Source organism: Amblyomma mixtum, chromosome 3 (genome assembly GCF_055824585.1).
Source record: "Amblyomma mixtum isolate Tamu chromosome 3, ASM5582458v1, whole genome shotgun sequence".
NCBI classification, from domain to species: Eukaryota; Metazoa; Arthropoda; class Arachnida; order Ixodida; family Ixodidae; genus Amblyomma; species Amblyomma mixtum.
In genome coordinates this window covers 185712692-185733318 of record NC_143014.1, presented here as the reverse complement: position 1 = coordinate 185733318, position 20627 = coordinate 185712692, and the positions used below count along the sequence as shown (strand labels likewise).

At 48.4% G+C, this 20627-nt stretch overlaps 1 protein-coding gene across 1 annotated transcript in view; it reads left to right on the top strand.

Annotated features, from left to right (window-relative positions):
* The first annotated feature begins 692 nt into the window (after positions 1-692).
* Positions 693-20627, top strand: part of LOC149352989 (nose resistant to fluoxetine protein 6-like) — a 59220-nt gene continuing 39285 nt past the window's right edge. Inside the window, exon 1 of the mRNA XM_089577262.1 lies at positions 693-1171. Within this exon, the coding sequence (XP_089433388.1) occupies positions 784-1171 (388 nt within the window). The 5' untranslated portion in view covers positions 693-783. The remainder of the gene's footprint in view (positions 1172-20627) is intronic.

The window sequence follows — 20627 nt, the reverse complement described above, 5'->3', positions numbered from 1 at the left end:
GAGGAACAAGGAGCAGAAGCAAACGAGATAAACACGGGCGACCAAACTCTAGACCACACATTAGTCTGAACAATCGATCTCTAGCTGAGCCCGCAAGCATCATCCCCTGGACCAAGCAGCGGTCGCAAATCATCTCAGGTTGGCGTTTCGGAGGACCACTTTCTCCTCCTCCTTCCCGGACCACGTCGCGAGGAAAGCGGCTGCGAGAGAAACTGTGCCAGGACGCATCTGCTTCCTCTCCTCTCTTTCCGAAAGAGGCGCGGGGGGTGCTGCGCTTCCGAAATTTCGGCGCGCCCGCGCCGGCATGCGTTGCGATCACTGCTCTCCTGGCAACGCGGCCGCGCCAGCTGGTGAATGTCTGCGCGAGGTGGCTCCGAGTGCGCGCGCAGTTGACGAGTCGACGATGCAGTGATGCGCGCGTGTCTCGCACTGAAATGTCGTGCTCCGCGGGTGCCTGGCTATTCGTTTAGCGGCGGCGGTTTCAATGCGTAGTACCTCTTACATCTATTCCCTCTAGAAAAAGCCGCGCAGTACATTACTGTCATTTCACCGCTGCATTAGTCGCGCAGTGTTGCCGTGCCCCCGACGACTTTTAGCGCGTCTATCTTCCGCGCAGGTTTCCTGGCGTTCCGTAGAAATCGAGGGACAGGTAGAAAAAATCCGCGCTGTCTTCCCCCACAGATCAACATAGCAAGTGAACAGCGAAAACACATTAGTAAGGTTCGGATTGCAAGTGGTCGGCTCTGCTCGTTAAGTGCGCCGCACCTCCTTGCGCGGTGAAGTATGGCTCCGTGGATCGTCGTTGCTTTTTGCCTGGTCCTCCTCGAGATCACGTCGTCGCAGCAGACCCTGAGCTTCACTGAACACGCCTCGCAGAGCCAAGCAGGCGCCCTAGGCCAGACTTCTGTCGCTTCCTTGAGTGCGGCCGATGCCGGCAGCGTCGCGGCCGCGGTGACGTCTGAGCGCGCGGATGACGCGGGAGGCGACTCGGATGACGAGCCCGCGCCAGACGTGGAGGCCTTCGTGCACGACACCATAGACGCCGCCTACAAGAAGGCGCTGCCCATGGTGACCAGGTTCGGCTTTGACCCCGCTGTATCGGCCGAGTGCTCCCAGAGCCTGCTCAAGATGGCCCTGGCCTTCCGCCGCCTGGAACCGTGGGCGATACGCAGTGAGTGGGTCGAGGATTTTATGTCCTTTTGTCGCTCTGGTCGAGCGCTGCCAACCAGCGGAGTGGCCTGAGGCAAGTACTTTTCGTGAGGAGCGTTCTCTATATGAAGTCACTGTTTGCGGGAAAAGGCTCTCAACGGGAAGTCGTAAACTGCGAGTTAGCCTTCACGGTGTGGATATGCCACTGCCTCAGAACAGGCCCCAAGCGGCCTTTTCTTTGGCTGTATTGTCCGCTGGCACCAAGGGCGGCAGGACCGCACACATAACTGCGAAGTGGTTTCAGGCGGCCTCATCACATCAAATGTCAAGCACCATGCTCAATCTGGCACTGAGACTGCTTTTTTGATAATTGTGTTCTTTTTTTAATCTTCACACGAGAAAGAACCTGCGTTGACGGTTTCTGTTAGTCTCGTTCCTTACTTTTATCAGTCATTCTTGGAGTGAGGAGGAGGTACAAACTGGTTCGTCTGTTCTTGCGCTAACTTCCGGCCGTGAACGATTATGCATCGGTAGTGTAATGAACGTTATTAAAGTGATAATGCGCAAATGGACAAAGAAATCCGCACAAGAGGACGCGCGTTTCACAGAGCTCAAGAGAGCACATCGATACCACACCACAAACACGTTGCAAGCCCGGGTATCTCCGCACTCCTCTCAGGTTGTGTGGACATGTCGTGTCCACAGCGTATGTTATCTAGCTCGGGTGTCATAGTCTAGTGTCACTCGTTGTACCGGTGGTTATAAAACCACAGTTTGTCGGAGGGGAAGGAGGCATCAAGAACGGAAAGGCGCGCTAACTGTCTCACTATAGGTGGACACCTGAAGAAAATTATTTCGGCGTACTCACGCAAGCCAAACGCCTCAAATGACTACAGGCATGACAAGACGAGCAAGCTCTAACCGCTAGTATCAATACTAGTCGACTGGGTCGCGAGACAGCGTCACGATATGTTCGTTGTTCAGCATACGTATCCCGCAAAACTTCTGCTTGCGACTGTACTATATAGCGCGCACGCTCTTCAGCGTGCTTAATAGTGGGCACAACCCTCTTATGCTGGGGACCCTGGGGCCGCAACGCACCATGCACCTCAGTCGAGTTAGCTGCTGGTCTAGTTGGTATTCACTAATCAAGTTCGTAGTGAATGTGCTCCAGACCAACATCGCAAGAGCGACGTGTGTTTTTGGGTTTCTGCATAAAGAAGAGTGTGACCCCAGCTGAAGTCAGCGCTGTGTTCGTCTTCCTTCCCGTCCTTCTTGTCCCTTTCTTTCTTTAGCACTGTGCCTTTGCGCTGTTTACTATGAGCACCATGCACCTGCTCAATGCAAACGTCCCTGCGGGTCTCAGGCAAACCAAGCAAGCAGCGTAAGAGCAACAGCAACTGTTTACCAACTGTGTGGAAGACATTCCGCATTTTTGCCCGAGAACTCAGAAGGCTGCCCATGAGGCTCTGTGTGCTATTAAAGCGTCCGTAATACTGGCGTCAATGAATAAAAATGACGTCAACAGCTCTTTTATTACTGGTGGTAGAAGATTTGTCGAATAAATCTGTAACCCACCGCAGCAGTGGCCTAGTGGTTAGACCATCCGCCTCTTATTCAAGAGGCGCGGGATTCGATCCCCAGCGCCGGCGGGTGCCCATTGATTCTCAGTGGGTACAAGCTTTTTCCTGGTCTGGTGCTCCACATCTCTGGGCTGAAATGCTTGGAAAATTAACCTCTGATCCCAACTTCCGTAGACGAAAACACCTAGTGCAATGGCGCTCATTGGCCGAAGCCGCCCTTGACCCAATAAAATTCATCGTCATCAGATCTGCTACATATTTAATTTTGGCTAACAGGAAATTAAACGTAGCATCTGTGGGTCTGGCACCAAAAGAGAGTTATAATAGTTGCAGGAATTTTTGAGTCCATGCATATTTGAAGTCTAAGCCGCCAAAGGTCTCAGCCGCCCCGGTGGCTCAGTGGCTATGGAGCTCGGCTGCTGATCCGAAAGACGGTTATTCGATCCCGGCCAGCGCGGTCGTATTTCGTTGCAGGCGCTATAAACCTGTGTGCTGTGCGATGTCAGTGCCCGTTAAGGATCCCCAGGTGGTCGATATTATCCGGTGTCCTCCACTACGGCGTCCCTGATAGCCTGAGTCGCTTTGGGGCACTAATCCCATAAAACCAAATCAAACTCAGAGCTTTTAGTACAGGCTGCTCTTTATTCTGACAAGAGATAAGTCTCCACTATTACCACATGTCGCACTAACTTCTCTGGGCAACACGGGTTACGAGATAAACGAAATGGCTGAGAAAACTCCGAGCGCGATCGCGGAACGTCGGGTTGTCATGACGTTCTTAGCGATTTAAAGTTCAAAACTGAGTGAAAATCGAAACTGAGTGGAAGTCCAAGACTAAGCTAAAACCAGGAATCACTTCAGGCACAGTAATATGAGCCTCTGTAAAATATTTTCCAAACATGAAAATGGTTGAATCATGGTGGTGCTTCACGGAAAAACGATAAAGGCCGGGGTCCCTCGGTGATACTGTCGTTCTGTTGAATGGTCTGCGAAAACCAACTGATAACATGACCCCAACCTGGGGAAGGGACGTAGCTTCTCTTATCCAGAAAGCAGGAAAAAGAAGCGTTTGTTTAGATTTGAACATCTTCAGTTCTTGAAGTTAAAAAAAAATTTAGGTGACAAAGAAGCTTTGAAACTTCAGCGGGAACATTTGTTGGATAGCCTGCGATGACTTAACAAAACAACAAAGACGATTTTATAGGAAGGTCTGTTCTTCGTTGATCGCAGTGCCACTATAGTGACTAAACGCAGGCGTGCCATTTATGCACTGAGCTTCCTGGTCAAAACAGTCCAAGTCCCAAACTGCACTGAGAAGTTACAACGGAGAAAAGCTCCTGAGAAGGTTTCTTTGAGGCAGAAGAGTCGCCATTCATGTTCAAATTTTGTTCAGAGGTATAATCATAAATAGTGTCTACTACTATAAGGTTGTCGAGTGTGGGCATAACGTCCTGACAAAAAAAGGGATGCGATTTGATCTCTGTAGGTGATGTGGTTATGCAAGGCAGCTCATGCCTGCAAACTACTCTCAGAACAATTTGCGCGATAGAGGAACTCGGCTGCCACCAACAATTGTTCTCAGTCCTCGACTATAGGTTCCAAGACATTTTCACCGGTCGCATTCTTTGCGGGCTTCATAGGGGCCATTGTTTCCGCAGTGACAAAACCGAAATCCATACTAGTGTGCTGGTATCCAAATTCTAGCGCGTATAAATTCACTACTATAAGGGGGCACGAACCAAACAATAAATGCACTTTATCTTTGTTTACGTACGTTGTATACTGTGAAAAAAAAAAGCCATTAGGCCGGCTTCTGTCCTTACGCTCTCACTATTTCCATGCTTAGAAAAGCATGAGCCTTGTTGATTTGGTACTCGTTTTTTTTTCCGCCCCCATGGCTCAAGCTTGGTGAGCGCAAGCAACACATCGTTTTGATGCTTTAGAGCCACCGACACATTTTCAAAGACTCCTCAATGCGAATGCATTATGCGACTCATGAGGCAGAAAATCCGGCGTTGTCCATGCCAGACGGTCTGAAAACGCACGTGACCTCATCAAGAAAGAAGAAAAATAAATCTTCCTAAATAAAACTTCTCCCAAAGTCGGTTTCGAACCCAGGTCGCAACGAACAGATCAGCTTCGCTGGCCACTTCATTAGAGCACTGCGCCATCACCGCAGCGCAACACCTCGCGCGCATGCATTCGCATTCACAGCACGCAAGTAGTCAAGTGCCCTCCGTAATTTTTTCAGTGTGTCTTCAGTCCACACTTAGGTAATGTTGTTAAAACCGTTATACACAAAGACCCGAATGAATTCTCACCACTAGTATAGGTATTTTCCGGCTTCGGCATTTGCGTAGTGTATCGACGCATTTAGGTAGAAGAGAGCTAAGCCGTCAATGCAAGAATTTGGGATAAGTATTGCTTGCTGCCACCTTTTTCATTGAGCCTTCAACCAAAAATACCGTCAGGATTTCGACGGACATGCCGCTACCTGCCTTAATGCCAGTTCTGGTCAGTATATCACACGGCACGCGCATTGCTTCAAAGACAGTGGCGTATGCTCGGCCATAAACCAGGGACGTTTCTCTTTTTAACCTCCCTCCGCCTTTTTTGTTTGGAGCATGATCTTCTTCTTTATTGTTTTGACGTAGGGAAACCATGCTTTCCGTACTCTTGCGAAGAGCGTCATGATAGGCTGCAGGAGATTGCGTTGGCATAATATGTGAGCATTCATAATTGTTGAAAACTAGTGATTTATATCCTCTTGATAGCCGGAAATGAAATTCATATTTTAGCAGCGCAAAAAGCGCAGACCTGAGCAAAGACGTGCCACATGACAGGCGCCCCTCTGTTGTGTTTCGTCTTTGCTGCTGTTTTTGTTTTTTCGTGCTGCTAAAATATGAATATAAACAAACTCGCCCAGATTTCTGTTCTTATGAAAAATTCGTCCAATATATTTAGGGCTCTTTCTTTCAGGGTATAACCAGTTTTCCCCCGATTCTCTCACCCCGACGAGAATACTTCTGAAAAGGCGGGTTAAACGCGGTTTCTACCCGACAATGTTTGCCAGTGCACAAAGCCAAATGCACAGCACTTAAACTAGCGGACGCCTTGTGCTAATCTTGCAGCAGCGCTTGCAAGTAATTGTTGACTTAGAACATCTTTTAACGCTTGTTATTCCTAGTGCGACCTAATCTCAAGATACGTAAGTTCGAAAGGCTCACTTAAGAGAGGAGAAGAGAGGCCAGAACACATACATCGGCCGGATGTCTTCGTGACACCAATGTATCAAACCCAACTGCAGTCAGTGACGTCATGTTCCAATGCTGTTACGTGCTTAAAATGACCGCTCCGCGGTGATGCTGAATGAATAATGATGATGATGATTAGTGAATTTTTATGGCGCAAGGGCATCTGTGGCCAAAGAGTGCCATGGCGTGAGTGCGTTTGTATCCGCTATGCACCCTGGCCAATCCCCGCCGTGGGTATTTGCCGTTAAGCCTGAGGACATCATCACCGTCAGCACCATGACACATGGTGCTTTCTTCCACTCAAGGAGGAGTCAAAGACCCATTTGCCAAGCATGTCACTCTAAAGAAGCCGAGCACCAGGCAGGGGAAGCTTGTAGCCATTGTATCAATGGTGGGTACCCGGCGGCACTGGGGATCGAACCCCCTACCTCCCGCATGCGAGGTGGATGCTCAAACCACTAGGCCACCGCTGCGGTGTTGCTGAATGAATGCTGTCGCAGTGCGCAATCGAAGACAGACAGGTCTAGCCCAGACGAGAAAGCTCCGCGCTTGATGATAGTAATGAATACAGCGAAATAAATACGGCGGATAAAAAGAAAAATCTTACCTTGTAATCCGCTTTTTGATGCATCCTGTCATTTATTCTGTGTTTACAAAAATAATAACCAAAAATAGAGCATTTTAGGTTGCGAACGAAAACGATCTCTAATAATGAAATATTCCTGGCGAAAAAAACAGGGGGGCACTTTGCTGACCTAAAGTGCGGTGAGGCGAAAGCCTTAAGCGCGGTGTTGCTGCTTGTGTCACTGATGTGTGGTTAAGATGTTAAGCTTCGCCTCTAAGGAGTGGAACGCGACAGCGTCTTGCAACGCTGCCAGGGAGTTCACAGAACGCCATCGCCCGTTCGGCGCTACGCCTTGCCCGTCGGTAAATTGGTATTTGAGGAAAGGAAATGTTTGGTTTGGTTTATTGGGGTTTAACGTCCCAAAGCAACTCAGGCTATGAGAATCGCCGTAGTGAAGGGCTCCGGAAATTTCGACCACCTGGGGTTCTTTAACGTGCACTTACATCGCACAGTACATGAGAAAGGAAATGTATCTGTCTCGCATATCTCGGTGGACACCTGAACCTCGCCGTAAGGGAAAGGAGGAAGATGGGAGGGAACGAAGACACCGTATTCACTAGACGCGCCTTTGTTCATTCCACACCATCGAGCTGGCATGGCGGAGTGGTTAGCGCGCTCGTCTCGAACTCCGGAGACCGTAGTTCGATTCCCCAACTCGAGCAATTTCCTGCTCGGCTTTATTTATTTATCTGGTCTTACTGGAAAATTTAATTAGGCTAATTGGTTAATTAAGCAATTAACTAAGCTCAGTCCCACTTACCTGAAGCATCACTATACGGTCCCTTTAATTGGTTGCATGGTTACTAGCAAAAGTACAATTGGCCCCGTTTGAAATTCGCGCACTTTGACGCCACGACCATTTCGATCAATGGAAACAAGGTAAGTGTAGCTACGGCGGCCACCCGAGGTCTCGCTTTGGCTGTCGGAAAAAAGGAAACGAAAACACGAACTCAGGAAATTTCTATTGAATGACCAGATTATTACGTTAATATGAGCCCAAAAAATACCGTCCGGTTTTTACCCCGCGAATTATGGCAAAAATAAAACCCGAGAACGAAGAGCTCTAAATATATTACGCAACGGAATGGCAGATGCGTCAAACATATAGAAGGAGGTTCAGTGCTGTGAACGACATTTTCTTGGGTACATGTGGAATTCCGCCTGGTTTAGAACCATTCATATTGAGCGTATGGTCAAAGGCGTATCGTTTCCCTCCTCTTCAGGAGCCCTCAGAAACGTGGCAGTCAATGTGAGCATACTTTACGCGGCGGCGGCCAAAAAAAAAGAAAAAAAGGGCAAGTGGATTTACGTACCTTTAAAGAGGCGGTAATGCACCTCTAAGCACTTACTGGAACTTGCAGCAGTGGAGCAAACAAACATGAGCAAACATCTGAGCGAAAAGGGAGATGTATTTTTCTTCTGTGCTCTGGAAATAAAATGAGTTATTCCACATAGGACATATCCTTGCACGTACAGCCCAAAGTTTTAAATGCAGCAAAAAAAAAATAAAAATACTTGGCTTGTGTTTTGAAACCCAAATGGTCGTATCCTAAAAGTATGATAAAAAAAAATTAGTGACACAATTTACACTTCGAGCCGCAGAGGCATATTTAGACAGAAATTGGTTTATGGTTTATGGGGTTTTAACGTCCCAAAGCGACTGATGCTATGAGAGACGCCGTAGTGGAGGGCTCCGGAAACTTCGACCACCTGGGGTTCTTTAACGTGCACGGACATCGCACAGTACACGGGCCTCTAGAATTTCTCCTCCAAAGAAATTCTAGCCGCCGCGGCCGGGATCGAACCCGCGTCTTTTGGGTCAGCAGCCGAGCCACCGCGGCGGCTATTTAGACAGAAAATAAAATAATTGATCAAAATTATTAGGTTGACTTAAGAATGAGAAGCTGGTTGGGAGTGGAAGAGAAACGCTTGTTCTGTTGTGGTCTCTGCTCGCTTGTACTACGTGTTGCGCTGAGAGCTAATATTCTAACACATCTGCGCTATAGCAGCAGAGGAGCGACTTCGGATAAAAGAAAAACGGAACACTAGAATAAAGCGTCAAAAAAAAAAAAGTCCACGCTCTATACAAACTGAACTCGCTATAGAAGCATTACGCATCATTTACTGTGCACTCTTTAAACAGGCGTCCCTCGAAGCCTCCTAGTCGCTTTGAGGCGTTAAACACTACAAAACCACTATTCCAACAAAATGCTACTCGCGTGAATTTTCGCGAAAAGATTAAGGTGCGACAGCTTCCCGAGTTATAACATGGGTCCCACACATCGGTACCTTTGGCTCGCTGGCGCACTGCGTATTAAGTGACCCAAAGGAACATAATTCTAAATGCGTAGTACGAGCAGTCCCACTTAAGCCTGCCTTTTGTGAAAACCGCCTGCAATATATCCAACAACAAGAACTGCGCATCGTCATATGAATAATAAGTAGCCTTTTCCGCAGTGCTTTGCAAAACGGTGCTGTCACTTCTACGGCCATTGACGACAAGTTCCGCTTGAAAGTAAAAACGCGGTGAGCTCTGCTCCACAATGATAGCACAAGTGCGCGCTCAAGGACGGAAGTACTCGAGGCGCACTTCGACATTATTATTGAATTTGCGAGCTTCAGGCCAACATCATGAATCGGCGTGTTTGTGGGCAACCCTGTCAGCGGCACTTCCGGGCGTTTCTCACACTGTGCGTTCCAATTTCCGCCTGGCGAAGCGTAAGTGGAGATAGAACTCTTCAATGTGCTCCGTTTGGCTCTGCGTTTCACTTTCGCTCTCACTTTCACTTTATTACCTTAAAGGGCCCGTGCCCACCCCAGCGCAGCAGACACTCTCTACCTCTCTTTGAGCGAGCCTCCTCTCCTTCCATTCCCTCCTCGAAATTCTTCTCTCCCGCTCCTCGTCGAGTAGGCTCGGCAAGGCAAAATCACCCCTTCCTTCTCCGGTGTAAGCCGGAGGCGTGGTGTCTGTGGAGTGCGTCACAGGGCGACGTCATGGCCCCGCCTTCAATAGAATTCTTTTCTCGGTTTTTGCATTTTCTCCGCACACTGACCGATCGAGAGGCGCGATCGGCTCGACCACGTAGACTTGTTAGCGAGCGCATCCTTTCATACATCTGTTTGTCATTCCCAGTTAACGAGCCACCTTTTCATTTTCTTTTAGGCCTCCCCACCGTTTCACGAGCGGAGGGGCGGAAGTCGGTTGTGTTCGAAACACACGGCGAAGCGCGGACCCGGCAACCGCCCGTTTGCTTTTCTCCATGCGTGTTTGTGTTCTGTGTGTTTGTGTCTTTTCTCCGCTCCAAAGCATATGTCATTCATTGGAGTCAAGGCGTACGCAAGATGCACGAAAGATAAGCGGTGTGTGTGCGGAGCGGTCAAGTGGGCGAGCGAGGGAAAGGCTCTGCTGCACTACTAATTAAAACCTTGTTTTGGGGGGCTCGCATAGAAGAAAAGAAACTGAGAAGGGAGCGCGCACGCAGAGCGTCTCGTGACGTGATCACGGCGGGGGGGGGGCGAACCAACTCCCTCAGTTTTACTATTTTTTTACTTTTTATGGCTAGGGTTCAAGGCTGTCGCCGCACGCTCCCTCCGCAGTTTTTTTTTTGTTCCTTCATGCGGGTTTGTAGGCATGAGCCAGAACAGAAGGCGCTGCGGAAAGCCTTGTGCAGACGACGCGACGCCAAGGCTACGCCCAACCTTCTCCCGTCAGTCAGAACGATGCACCAATGGAGTGCCTTTAGCGAAAGTAGCCCCCCTTGACGTCAGCGGGGTGCAGAGTAGTGGGCCGGGCCCGTTTTTGAAGGAAGGAAAGAACGAACGGGCTTTGATTTGAATTTTCGCAGCTTTTCGGGGCGCGCATGGCTCTAGTATTTTGCAGAGGTTATCTTCGATGCCTCATCTATGCAGTGGGCTTGTTTTTCAAAAATGTCCGGACCCTGGGCAGTGGCCCTTTAAAGGCCCCCAGGATGGGGAGTATTACATAAGGGGTGGGTTACTTTGAAAAATCAGATTGAATAAACAAAAAAAAACGTAAGATACAAATGTTATTCGCTTTCACCTGCACACGGGCGAAACCTGAGTTGCTTCAAACCAAGACGCTGCTCACACACTTTTTGTTCACGCTACGCCAGTCTTCACGGCGTGCGTGTAATGCAATCACATGTGTGTTTCTAGCAGCGAGAGTGTTCAAGATGATTCATGTGGTAACAAACGTACTGCTACCAGACTTGTTTCTCTTCTCCTTTAATTTTTTTTTTCCTGTTTCGGAAATTTTGGCATATGTGGTCAAACGCCCTTAATTTATGTGTATTTAGCCTGGGCAAAAGTCTGGGTGGAACGGCAAAAAATTACGCTGCATTTAACGTCCATTTATGCGGCACGCCGTAGTGGATCAGTCCCGGGTAAATTTCGACCGCGCTGGATTCTTTCACGTGCACTGACATCGCAGAGCACACAGGCGTTTTTGAATTTCGCCTCCACCGAAGTACAGCCGCCGCGGTCTGTATTCGCTTCTGCGACCTTAGGATCAGCAGCCGAACACCAGAGGCATTGCGCCACCGTGGCGAGGAATTTATACACTGCCCTTCTTCCCATTCAGCTTTTTGCTCCAGAACGCTGCAACGAATATGGTAGTATGCGCCCTGAGTATGTATCCAGAAACGAAGCGGTGCACTTCGCACTGGTGCATGCCGCCTGCGCAGTGCAGTTCTCAGTTTGGGCCTGTGCTCTCTTGTGACGAAAAAATTCAGCTTTTTTGTTGCTTCCGTTTAGCAAGGACTTCCGTGGGCAGCTGTACGCGAAAAGTGCCGATGTTTCGCTTCTTTGATTTTGTAGAGGGCAAAACGCATGTCTAGAACGACCGAACTGTGTGTTCAGCAGCTCCCAAAGCAGTTGCGACCAGGAAGGCAAAAAATGACAATGAAATCCTGTGAGTTTAACTGCACATGCTTACATCCAGACCGTTTTAAACCGAATGTTTTCACTAGATATCACAGTGTTCAGCCCGAAACACGCCCAAACGTGTTCCAGACAAGCGTGTTGTGCTCTGTACGTATATAAAGGAATGAATAAAAGGGTGCAATGCATGCTTTGACTACGTGGAAATCACCCGGTCTTTTGAGAATAATTAGGAACCTGTTGCGCCTCAGTGTTGCTGCGTTTTCAGAGCACGAATGCGCATACCAAATCAGCCACTCTCCCACCACCACCACTACCAGGAAGTCAATCTTTGTATTGTAAATGTGAACGTTGCATTCGTGCTTCCCCCCTCCCGCCCTTTTCAGATTTTCCACTTCGGTGCATGGCAAGTGCAGGGGCTGTTGAATGCTGAAGAAAATAAACAAATAAAGTAAAAATAAAAACGCGCGCTGGCTAGAAAAGAAAACAGTCACAACAAAGTAACCGACGCGACCGCCCTCATTCTTATCATTGACTACCATGGCCTTCCCGCGCATAGGCATCGGCCACTCGCGCGCTGAGGTTAAAGGGGCTCTGAAAGGGGCTCTAATAAAGTTGCGGTATGCCTGCAATGTTAAAGGACGCCGCTTCGCGAATATGCTCCAGCCATAATTTTTTTAATGCTTTGTGTCGAAGCTGAGTTATCTGTAGTCAAAACTTGAATTTCAGTGTCTCCGTACACTTCCCTCTTCTCTTGTCACTTTTTGCACGCTGAGAGGTTGGCGCTACTCCGCCGGCCCTACAGCCGGGATGGGGTGGGGTGGGGGACTTCCTGATCCGCCAGAGCTACGCGGCTTACTGGCCGCGACCATGGTGATAGCGGCCTGACGTCTGGAAGAATCTATCCAATAGCCATCTCTGAACTGGTATATGTAGAAGTGGTGCGACGGAGGAAGGGGCGAGCATGAAAAAGTCGCCAGGAAGGGCTTGCGAAGTTTCGCTCGTTATTGTGTGGGTTCTCTGCTGCGTGTAGAAGTGTGTTATTTGGCTCAGGTGTTCACGACAACGCAATGCAGTCATTGAGCGAGTTGATGTGCTCTCCTCGGAAGGTGTTTCAGAGCTCCTTTTACGTACGGAGACGTTCCAGGAGCTAGATGGAGGTGGCTCACGATTTATTTTCACAAGCCAAACATAGCGCAACACGCTACAGAATTGCTTTTCTCTACGGAGCCCTCTCGCCTCCTTCAGCGCTGGGAATTGATCAAGCGGCTCGCCCTAAACCTGAGAAATGAGCCGACAGAAGCAAAACCCACTCGGTACTTGCTTTGAGGGACGCCGTGGTTAATGTGCTCTTTTCTTAGTGGGCTGGTGGTTGTGAACTCCGCTGCTACTCGAACACAGCGACAGCCCAACGTTCACTTCCATGAACTCTATTGCGTGATAGCTTATTTTTTTTTTTCAACTAAAAGAAAAAACTGGGGACGACAGCTGAAGTTTCCCAAATATGAGGTCATTTTTGTGAAAGGCTGTCTTTCTCCTCGCGAGTTGGAGCATCTTACTGACCTTAGAGACGAGAAAGACCTAATTATTACCAGGATAAGTTAGCCCTCCATGTGACGGAGATGTGTTACATGACAGAGACGTTCTTGGCTTAGCACACTGCGGAAGAAAAAAGTCGCGCCCTTCCATATGAGGAAATTATCGAACGTGGTTGTGCGCGCTGAGGTAGACCAATAAAATCCGAGGTGGCTGCGCATTTGCTACCCGTCTTGCGGAGACCCTGAAGGTGGCCCCACCCGTCACCCGGAGGTGAGATTTTACGTGACCAATAGTGATTATGCTTAAGCCTAGCCCCCGCTCCCACCACATTCCCCTTTCCTCTTCAGACCGCGCGCCTGCGTTACTCTCTATCTTTCATCGTCATCAACCTACCGTCAATAAGCAAAAATTGCGTCAACAACATTTCAACTTTGTTTTATGCTACTGTTGACAAAATTTGTTGAACAATTCTGTTACCCACTATTAATTTTGAATGAGAGCAAATATAGGTAAACGTAACAATTGTGGGTCTTGCACCTAAAGAACATAGTAAAAACCACGTGAATTTTATTTCAGCATATGCAAAAACGTGGGTAGTTCTTGTCACACTGGGTCGTTTTGTACTTACTCATAGGTCCCAATGCTGCCTGCTATTTATGCTGACAACGGACAGCTGTCCACTATTACCGCACACTCACTAAGGTCGCTAGGCAACGTGAGTTATGAGATAAACAAAATGACTGAGAAAGCTTCGAATGCGACCGCGGAGCACAGGAATTTGAGCCTATGTAAAATATGTTGCACATAAGTGAACGGTGAAAACTCATATGAAAACGTCCACTGCAAGAAAAAGGTCTCTCCCATTTATTTCCAATTAACTCTGTCCTGCGCCAGCTGCGGTCACCTTGTTCCCGCAAACTTCTTAATCTCATCCGCCGACCTCACTTTCTGCATCGCACAGCTACGCTCGCCTTCTCTTGGAATAAACTCCGTCACCCACAAAGGAGTATGACACCTAATTTAGGTGGCATGTTTTCTTCTCTGCAATGATGCGGAAGGCACTACTATGCGTGAATCACTGTGTGGTATTCGCTTACGACGGCTAAATAATTTATAATCGATTTTTTTTCGTCATGCTGTTTCGCTTTCGGTTTCTACAGACGATCGATCACTGTGACGTCAAAGTCTGGTTATACTGCGATATAATCGCTGCTTCATCATTTTAGTTTGCTACAGTGCTGAAGTAAGCCACCCTCAATAGCCGGAATGACAATGAATATAGAAGCAGCGGTAGTATTGCAGTTTTTTCATGCCTCACGTGACCTATAACCATACTTTGACGTCACCGTCATCGTTCGGCTGTTGTAACCGAAACCGAAACAGCACTAGAGAGAAATTGGATTGTAAATTATTTAGCGGTCGTAGGAGAATACCGTGTGGTAATCCATGTATAATAAATAAAGCCTTACGCATCATTGCAAACATGGAAACACGCGCCGAAAAGTTAGGTGTCTATACTCTTTTAATGACCAACGGTTATTAAAGCGACAGCGTTAAGGCTCCCGTTCTGCAGAAAATCCGGCGTCGTCGTCGATGTCGGCGTTGTGAGCGAAAAAGCAGCTTGCCCCCCTGCCACCTAGGTCACATGACCTTGTGACGTTATCACAACCGGCCCACAGTGGCAGGTGGCAGTTAAATTAGTGATTGGTCGGGTGTGGTTGTTAGGGAAGAGCAGTCAGGGTCTCACAACCCCCACCGATGGCTGAGTTTGAAACAGCCACCTGCCAGGGCAGGGGCGCATCCTTTAACCGCTTCTCCACTGCGCCAGAAGCAGTATAAGCATGTAAAGTACGGAATGACCATTTAAGCGAAGTGATACGCAAAGAGGACCCCAAGACGCTGAAGGGAATCGTCAACGTCATCGCGTCATGCCCTTCAGGCAGAGCTCAAGAGTTCCCCGAAGTTTTCTTGCCTTCGCGCTACATGTATGGCCCATGCCCATTCCTTGATTTCGACTAGAATGTCATTAACCCGCGTTTCTTCCCTAACCTACTCCGCTCTTTTCCTGTCTCTTAAGGTTACACCCTTCTTTTTCCTCTTCATAGCTCGCTGCGTTGTCCTGAATCTAAGTTCAACCCTTTTCAACCCGTCCACATTTCTGCCCCATAGGTGAGTACCGGCAAAATACAGCTGTTGTGTACCTGCCTTTTGAGGTATCCTGGTACAATGTCATTCATGAACTGAGAGCACCTGCCAAATGCACTCCACCCCATTCTTATTCCCCTAGTTATTGGACTCTCGTGGTCCGGTTCTTGAGTCACTACCTACCCTAAGTAGGTGTATTCCCTCACCACTTTCAACGCTTCGCAACTGACCGTAAACTGCGGTTCCCTTCCGAAAACTTGTTGTCTTTCTGAATATTAGTTTTTAGACCTATAGTTATGTTTTGCCTGCGTGGGTCCTCGATCATGCTTTGCAATTCGTCCCCTCTCTCCCAATCCAGATATCTGAGTAGTACGGGAGAGGTCATGTCTCCCTGCCTGACACACTTCCTGATTGGGATTTTATCTGCTTCACTGTGGAGGACTATGGTTGCTGTGAAGCCACTATAGATATTTTCCAGTACCTTTTCGTACGCCTCTTCCATAGCCTTGTTACGCAATGCCTGCGTGGCTGCAGAGGTTTCTCGTAACCTACGGAGGTTTATTTGTCACTTCTTTTTCTCTGTCGCTTGATTGGTGGGGTGAATATGATCTATTGTCGAGTAGCCTTTCTGAAAGCCAGGCGTTTCTTTGATTGAATGAAGCCAAAGGTTGGTCTCATTCTATTAGCGATAACATTAGTAAACAACCTGCAGGCCATGGACAGTAAGCTGATCGGTCCGTAGTTTTTCAAGCCCTTGGCGTCCCCTTTCTTATGGATTAAAATAATGTTCTCTCTCGATCTTTCCTCCATCTTTATTACTGAAAATTTCCCCAGCTTAGGAAAAAAAATAAATATATCTGAAGTTCTACACCAGACTGAAGGTCGGGGATTAGCGCTGTGCGCACCGCACGGTTTCCAACGTTGTTAGAGCTGATCTCAAGTAGATAGAAGAAATTTGTGAGTCAGATCGAGACTCTAGCGCATTTAGCAGTATTTTTTAAAGCGCTGATGAAGTATTAGTTGTTTATATTGATCATACCCCTATTAAAAGAGACAAACATAATGTAAGTGGTTAACTGATTAACGGAACCATCTGACTCCGCATTTTCTTGAGTTACGCTTTTCTTCTGAAGTTTTCCTCTCTCTAAACAAACTGGAAACAAGTTCGTGTTACCAGTGCACCTGTCAGCTTCAAAAGCTCGTCACTAGCGAGAAGCACGTACCCTGTCAGGCGCGCCATGTTCAATCCAAGGGCCGTGTTGCGTGTTTTTTGCAGCACGTGCGCTTTTACTGCATTACTGTAACAATGTAACGCAAGTTTTGGAACGCTTCCATGAACAAGGCATGCCATGGTTACGCGCTGCTAAGCAGCTCAAAGAGGAAAGTATGCAGGAAGATCAGAAACAAAGAGAAAGAAAAAAAATAAGGCGGTTAGCCAGGCGATCATTTGGTTTGCGCTCCTACTCTGAGAGGGCAGGAGGCGGGGAACAGGGAACAAATAAATAAGTACGTAGAGGGCACGTCCGCTCGCAGAGAACCACGGCACAGGCAGAAACATATTGCTATAGGTGTGGTTAGGTGACAATATCGAAAGCCCTTTGTGTTTCATCTGATTGAGGCGACGAAATTTTGAGCAGCTTATCTCTTTTCTTGCACGACACACTTCCGATGCCAGAGGCGGTGAGGCCTGGTATCATCACTTTGAGAAGCCCGAAGAGTATAAGACGCAAACTCTCTAAGCATATTTCCGGAAAAAGTGCTAAACAATATCAATGCGTTTTAGCTTTGCACTTACGAAAGGCACTTGAAATAAGTATGACACGTTCCATTTATGCTTAAGAAATTACGTTCATTAGTGTACTCCGAACAAACCCTGTAAGCCTTACGGAAATGCGCAAGCGTGCATTGAAGAACACACACCCCACGGTCTGCGCGTAATTGTACGCGCTTTTAGCGAAGCCACACGGACGCTCGCGCTGCCGCCCCCCATTCAGGGCCTCAACACTTTAATAGTGCTAGCGATTACACGGTCTGCTATTCATTTGTTAATTCAGGAATGCATTTATGACACCTACATGTTCGCCTCTCCGTGTCCGCGAATGTTCTGCCCGTTCGTTCGTCCGTACCATTAGATAATTCCCGAAAATAAAGTTCACCGGAAAGAATTCCAGGTCTTCCCGGATTTCGAAACTATACGCCCCTTGAGTGCGCACCTGGACGCGTGTGTGACGCCTTAAACAGGTCGGCTATCGTCGCAACGCATCTGTGCATATTTCTGGGAGGCATTTGTCCTTGCAAAAGCTAGTGGCCTACGTTGATCGTTGTGAAGCGGCTGCTTCATGGCAGAAAAGCAGCGTACGAAAACGAGAAACAGAGACAAGAGGCACAAACGCTGCACAGACGCTTCATGAACCGAGATTTAAAAAAAAAAAAGGCGGCGTCTATGAAAGAAGAAGAAGAAGAAGAAGGAGGAAAGGAAGCGGTCAGAAAAAGCAAAAAGAGGTTCGTGGGGCAGTTTCGGCCGTTGAAATGAAGAAGCAGAGGGCCAGAGCTTCCGCCGCGGCGAAGCGAAAGCAGGATCGCCCTCGCAACAGGCGGGCGAAAGCCAAGCAGCGACAAACATCTTATACAGTGGCGTCTCCAGGGTGTAGTGCAGCCAAGGTTTCATTGCGCCCTCAGACACTCGGCGGTGGAAGGAGCTCTACCGGTGCACATGAAAGCGAAGCTTGAAGTGGACGTCAGTCACTTGGCCGCCATCCTGAGTGTCGTCAAGAAAGACAAGCACAGCGAAACGGGTGAATAACAGTTTACTGACAGCGCTGGGTGTCTCTGCATGACAAGAAAACACGGCGTAGTACGCATGCATTCCTACAATGAGGTAGTCTAGGCGTAGCACGGGCTAGACCGCAGTTTTTTAGCTTTAGAAAAATTCACCACGAAAGGCGACGCGTTATTTCCTTCAACCAATTGTTATCGGATATTACATCACTGAATGCAGCTGCTGTAAACCGCAGGACTCGTGGCATGGTCAGGCGATCTGGCAAGTAATTGGTAATTAATGGCGATGCTTACTATTTATCACTAGAAAGCCACCGCGAGTCCCATGCGAACTCCGCCTTGCGGTTCTTTCTCAACTGAGCGCCACAGCGCGTGCGCCTAATTTCGTCGACGGTTAACTGGATAGGCGTCGCGCCTCATATCTACCAGTTCGCGCGTTCCATAAAACTTACGGGATTCATAAAAGGGCTAAGGAACCCCGATGTAATATCGTATAAAAATTTCACTTAGCGCGAGTCTTCGTTTACGACTGAACTGCTATCCTTTCCGACGTCATGTTGCACGGATACATGCCGCTCACACGTCCCAACTTTGATGTATATGCGCCTGAATAAAGCATCCCGTTTCAGTGGTTTAAATCCCTCGGAAAAGAAGACGACGACACCACTTGTTTAGGGCTGTTTAGTTGCACTGAGAAGGGTGGAATTAGTTAATTGATTGAATCGTATAATTTCAGTATCACCAAATGACGGACAGACAGCACCTTGCTTGCCTACTTCAATACCGTCTGTCGCCTCAGCGCTGTTAAAACTACGACTACTGCCACTGTTTCTGGGATAACTCGTTTGCTCAGGGCGACATTCACGCGCTGTCACAGGAGCGGAATATTACCGTGCCCCTTACACAATGCCCAATGGCAAAAAATGACGAAGGCCACCTTCTCCGCCTTCTCCCTTTCTTAAAACTGGTTCGCGCTAATTAGGATGCGATTGGCCGATACCATACTACCCGTTTATGGTTTCGCTGCAGAGAAAGGCCACCTTAAGAGAAGAGTGCAGAGGCCAGCACGGGGTACTGTTAATGTGGCTTGTTAGTTTGCGTTGGGTGAGAGGGAAACGCCTGGGAAAACTAGCTGCTAAGGACATTGACGCTGATGACCACGGCGGATTGTAGCAGCTGGTATGAACAACGTATTTTCTAACTGTCATGGAGCCTGTCAGCTTCCCTTCCGATAATAAATGAAGTGTCCTGTTTTAACTGCATCGTCCTACACTGCTGCTACGACCAAAGCAATCCACTGGAACTGAGCAGGATGCGTTGTTGGGCAAGTTGGTGCATATTGCTTTAGAAAGATGGGATGCGCACATGAGACAATCACAAGAAAGAAGACGGGACGGGCTCGTCCCGTCTTCTTTCTTGTGATTGTCTCATGTGCGCATCCCATCTTTCTAAAGCACTGGAACTGAGGGCAACTCTTGAGTGACCACCTGTGTTTCATCATGTTTGCCGATTTACCGTCGTGGACACAAGTCCGTGAAGTAGCTCGTGCCGCTGCGGGCCTTACAATGTACGCGACGGCGGCGTGCAGCGTATAATGAAGGCAAATGGTGTAGCTGATTAGGCCACATGCGAACGCGCAATTTTTCAGATCCTCCCCGCAGCGGTGGCTCACCGGCTATGACATTCTGCTACTTGAGCACAGGGTCATAGGATCGCACCTGGCAGCGGTGGCTTCATTTCTAGGGAAGCGTTGTGCAAAAACTATTGTGTACTGAGATTTCTGTGCGCTTTAAAGACTCGCAGGTGGTCGAAAGTGTTGCGCAGCTCCACTATAGCGGGCCTCAAAGCCTCTACCTCGTGTTTGGCAGGTAATAAACATGCATTTGTTCAGTATAATTATTTCCTGGTTATTCTCGAGGCGACCTGCTTTTCATCTGGTTTGCGTGAAAAATCTTCGCCACACTTCATAGGTGAACATAATGATGAAGACAAATTTCATTGAGAGTAATTGGTTTGATTCTATGGGGTTTAGCCCCCCGAAGCGTCTCAGGCTATGAGGACCACCGTAGTGGCGGGCTCGGGATAATTTCGACCGCCTGGGGTTCTTTAACGCGCATTGACATCGCACAGTAATCGGGCCTACATTTCGCCTCCATCGAAATGCGACCGTCGCTGCAGGAATCTAACCCGCGTCTTTCGGGTCAGCATCCGGACACCATAACCACTGAGCCACCGCGGCGGCTTAGTCGAACGTAATTATTTTGGCACAAAATAGCGAATCGAAAAGGCGCATGCATTCACACGCTGACCAGAGCGGGCACGCACACGCACGAACGCACGCTCAAACGCATACGCAGGGTGCCTCGACCTTATACGCAGCCCTGATTTCTAACGATTTCTAAGGAACTTGCAGCAACAAATGCAGGACGGCGGGCATCCGACAAGGTAATGGTCATCACAACATGATAGAGCCACAGCATGCGGACTGGGCCAACACGACATACGCGATGTGTTCTCAAGGCTTCCCTGCTTCTCCGAGCAGTTTTAAAAGCAAAGGCCTCCGAAAAATGCGCACTTACAAAGCGGCGGCAATGACCAAGTTTACCTGGTCGCACGCAAGGCGGCTTCCTTGTGGTATCTCAAGCGGCAGAAAGC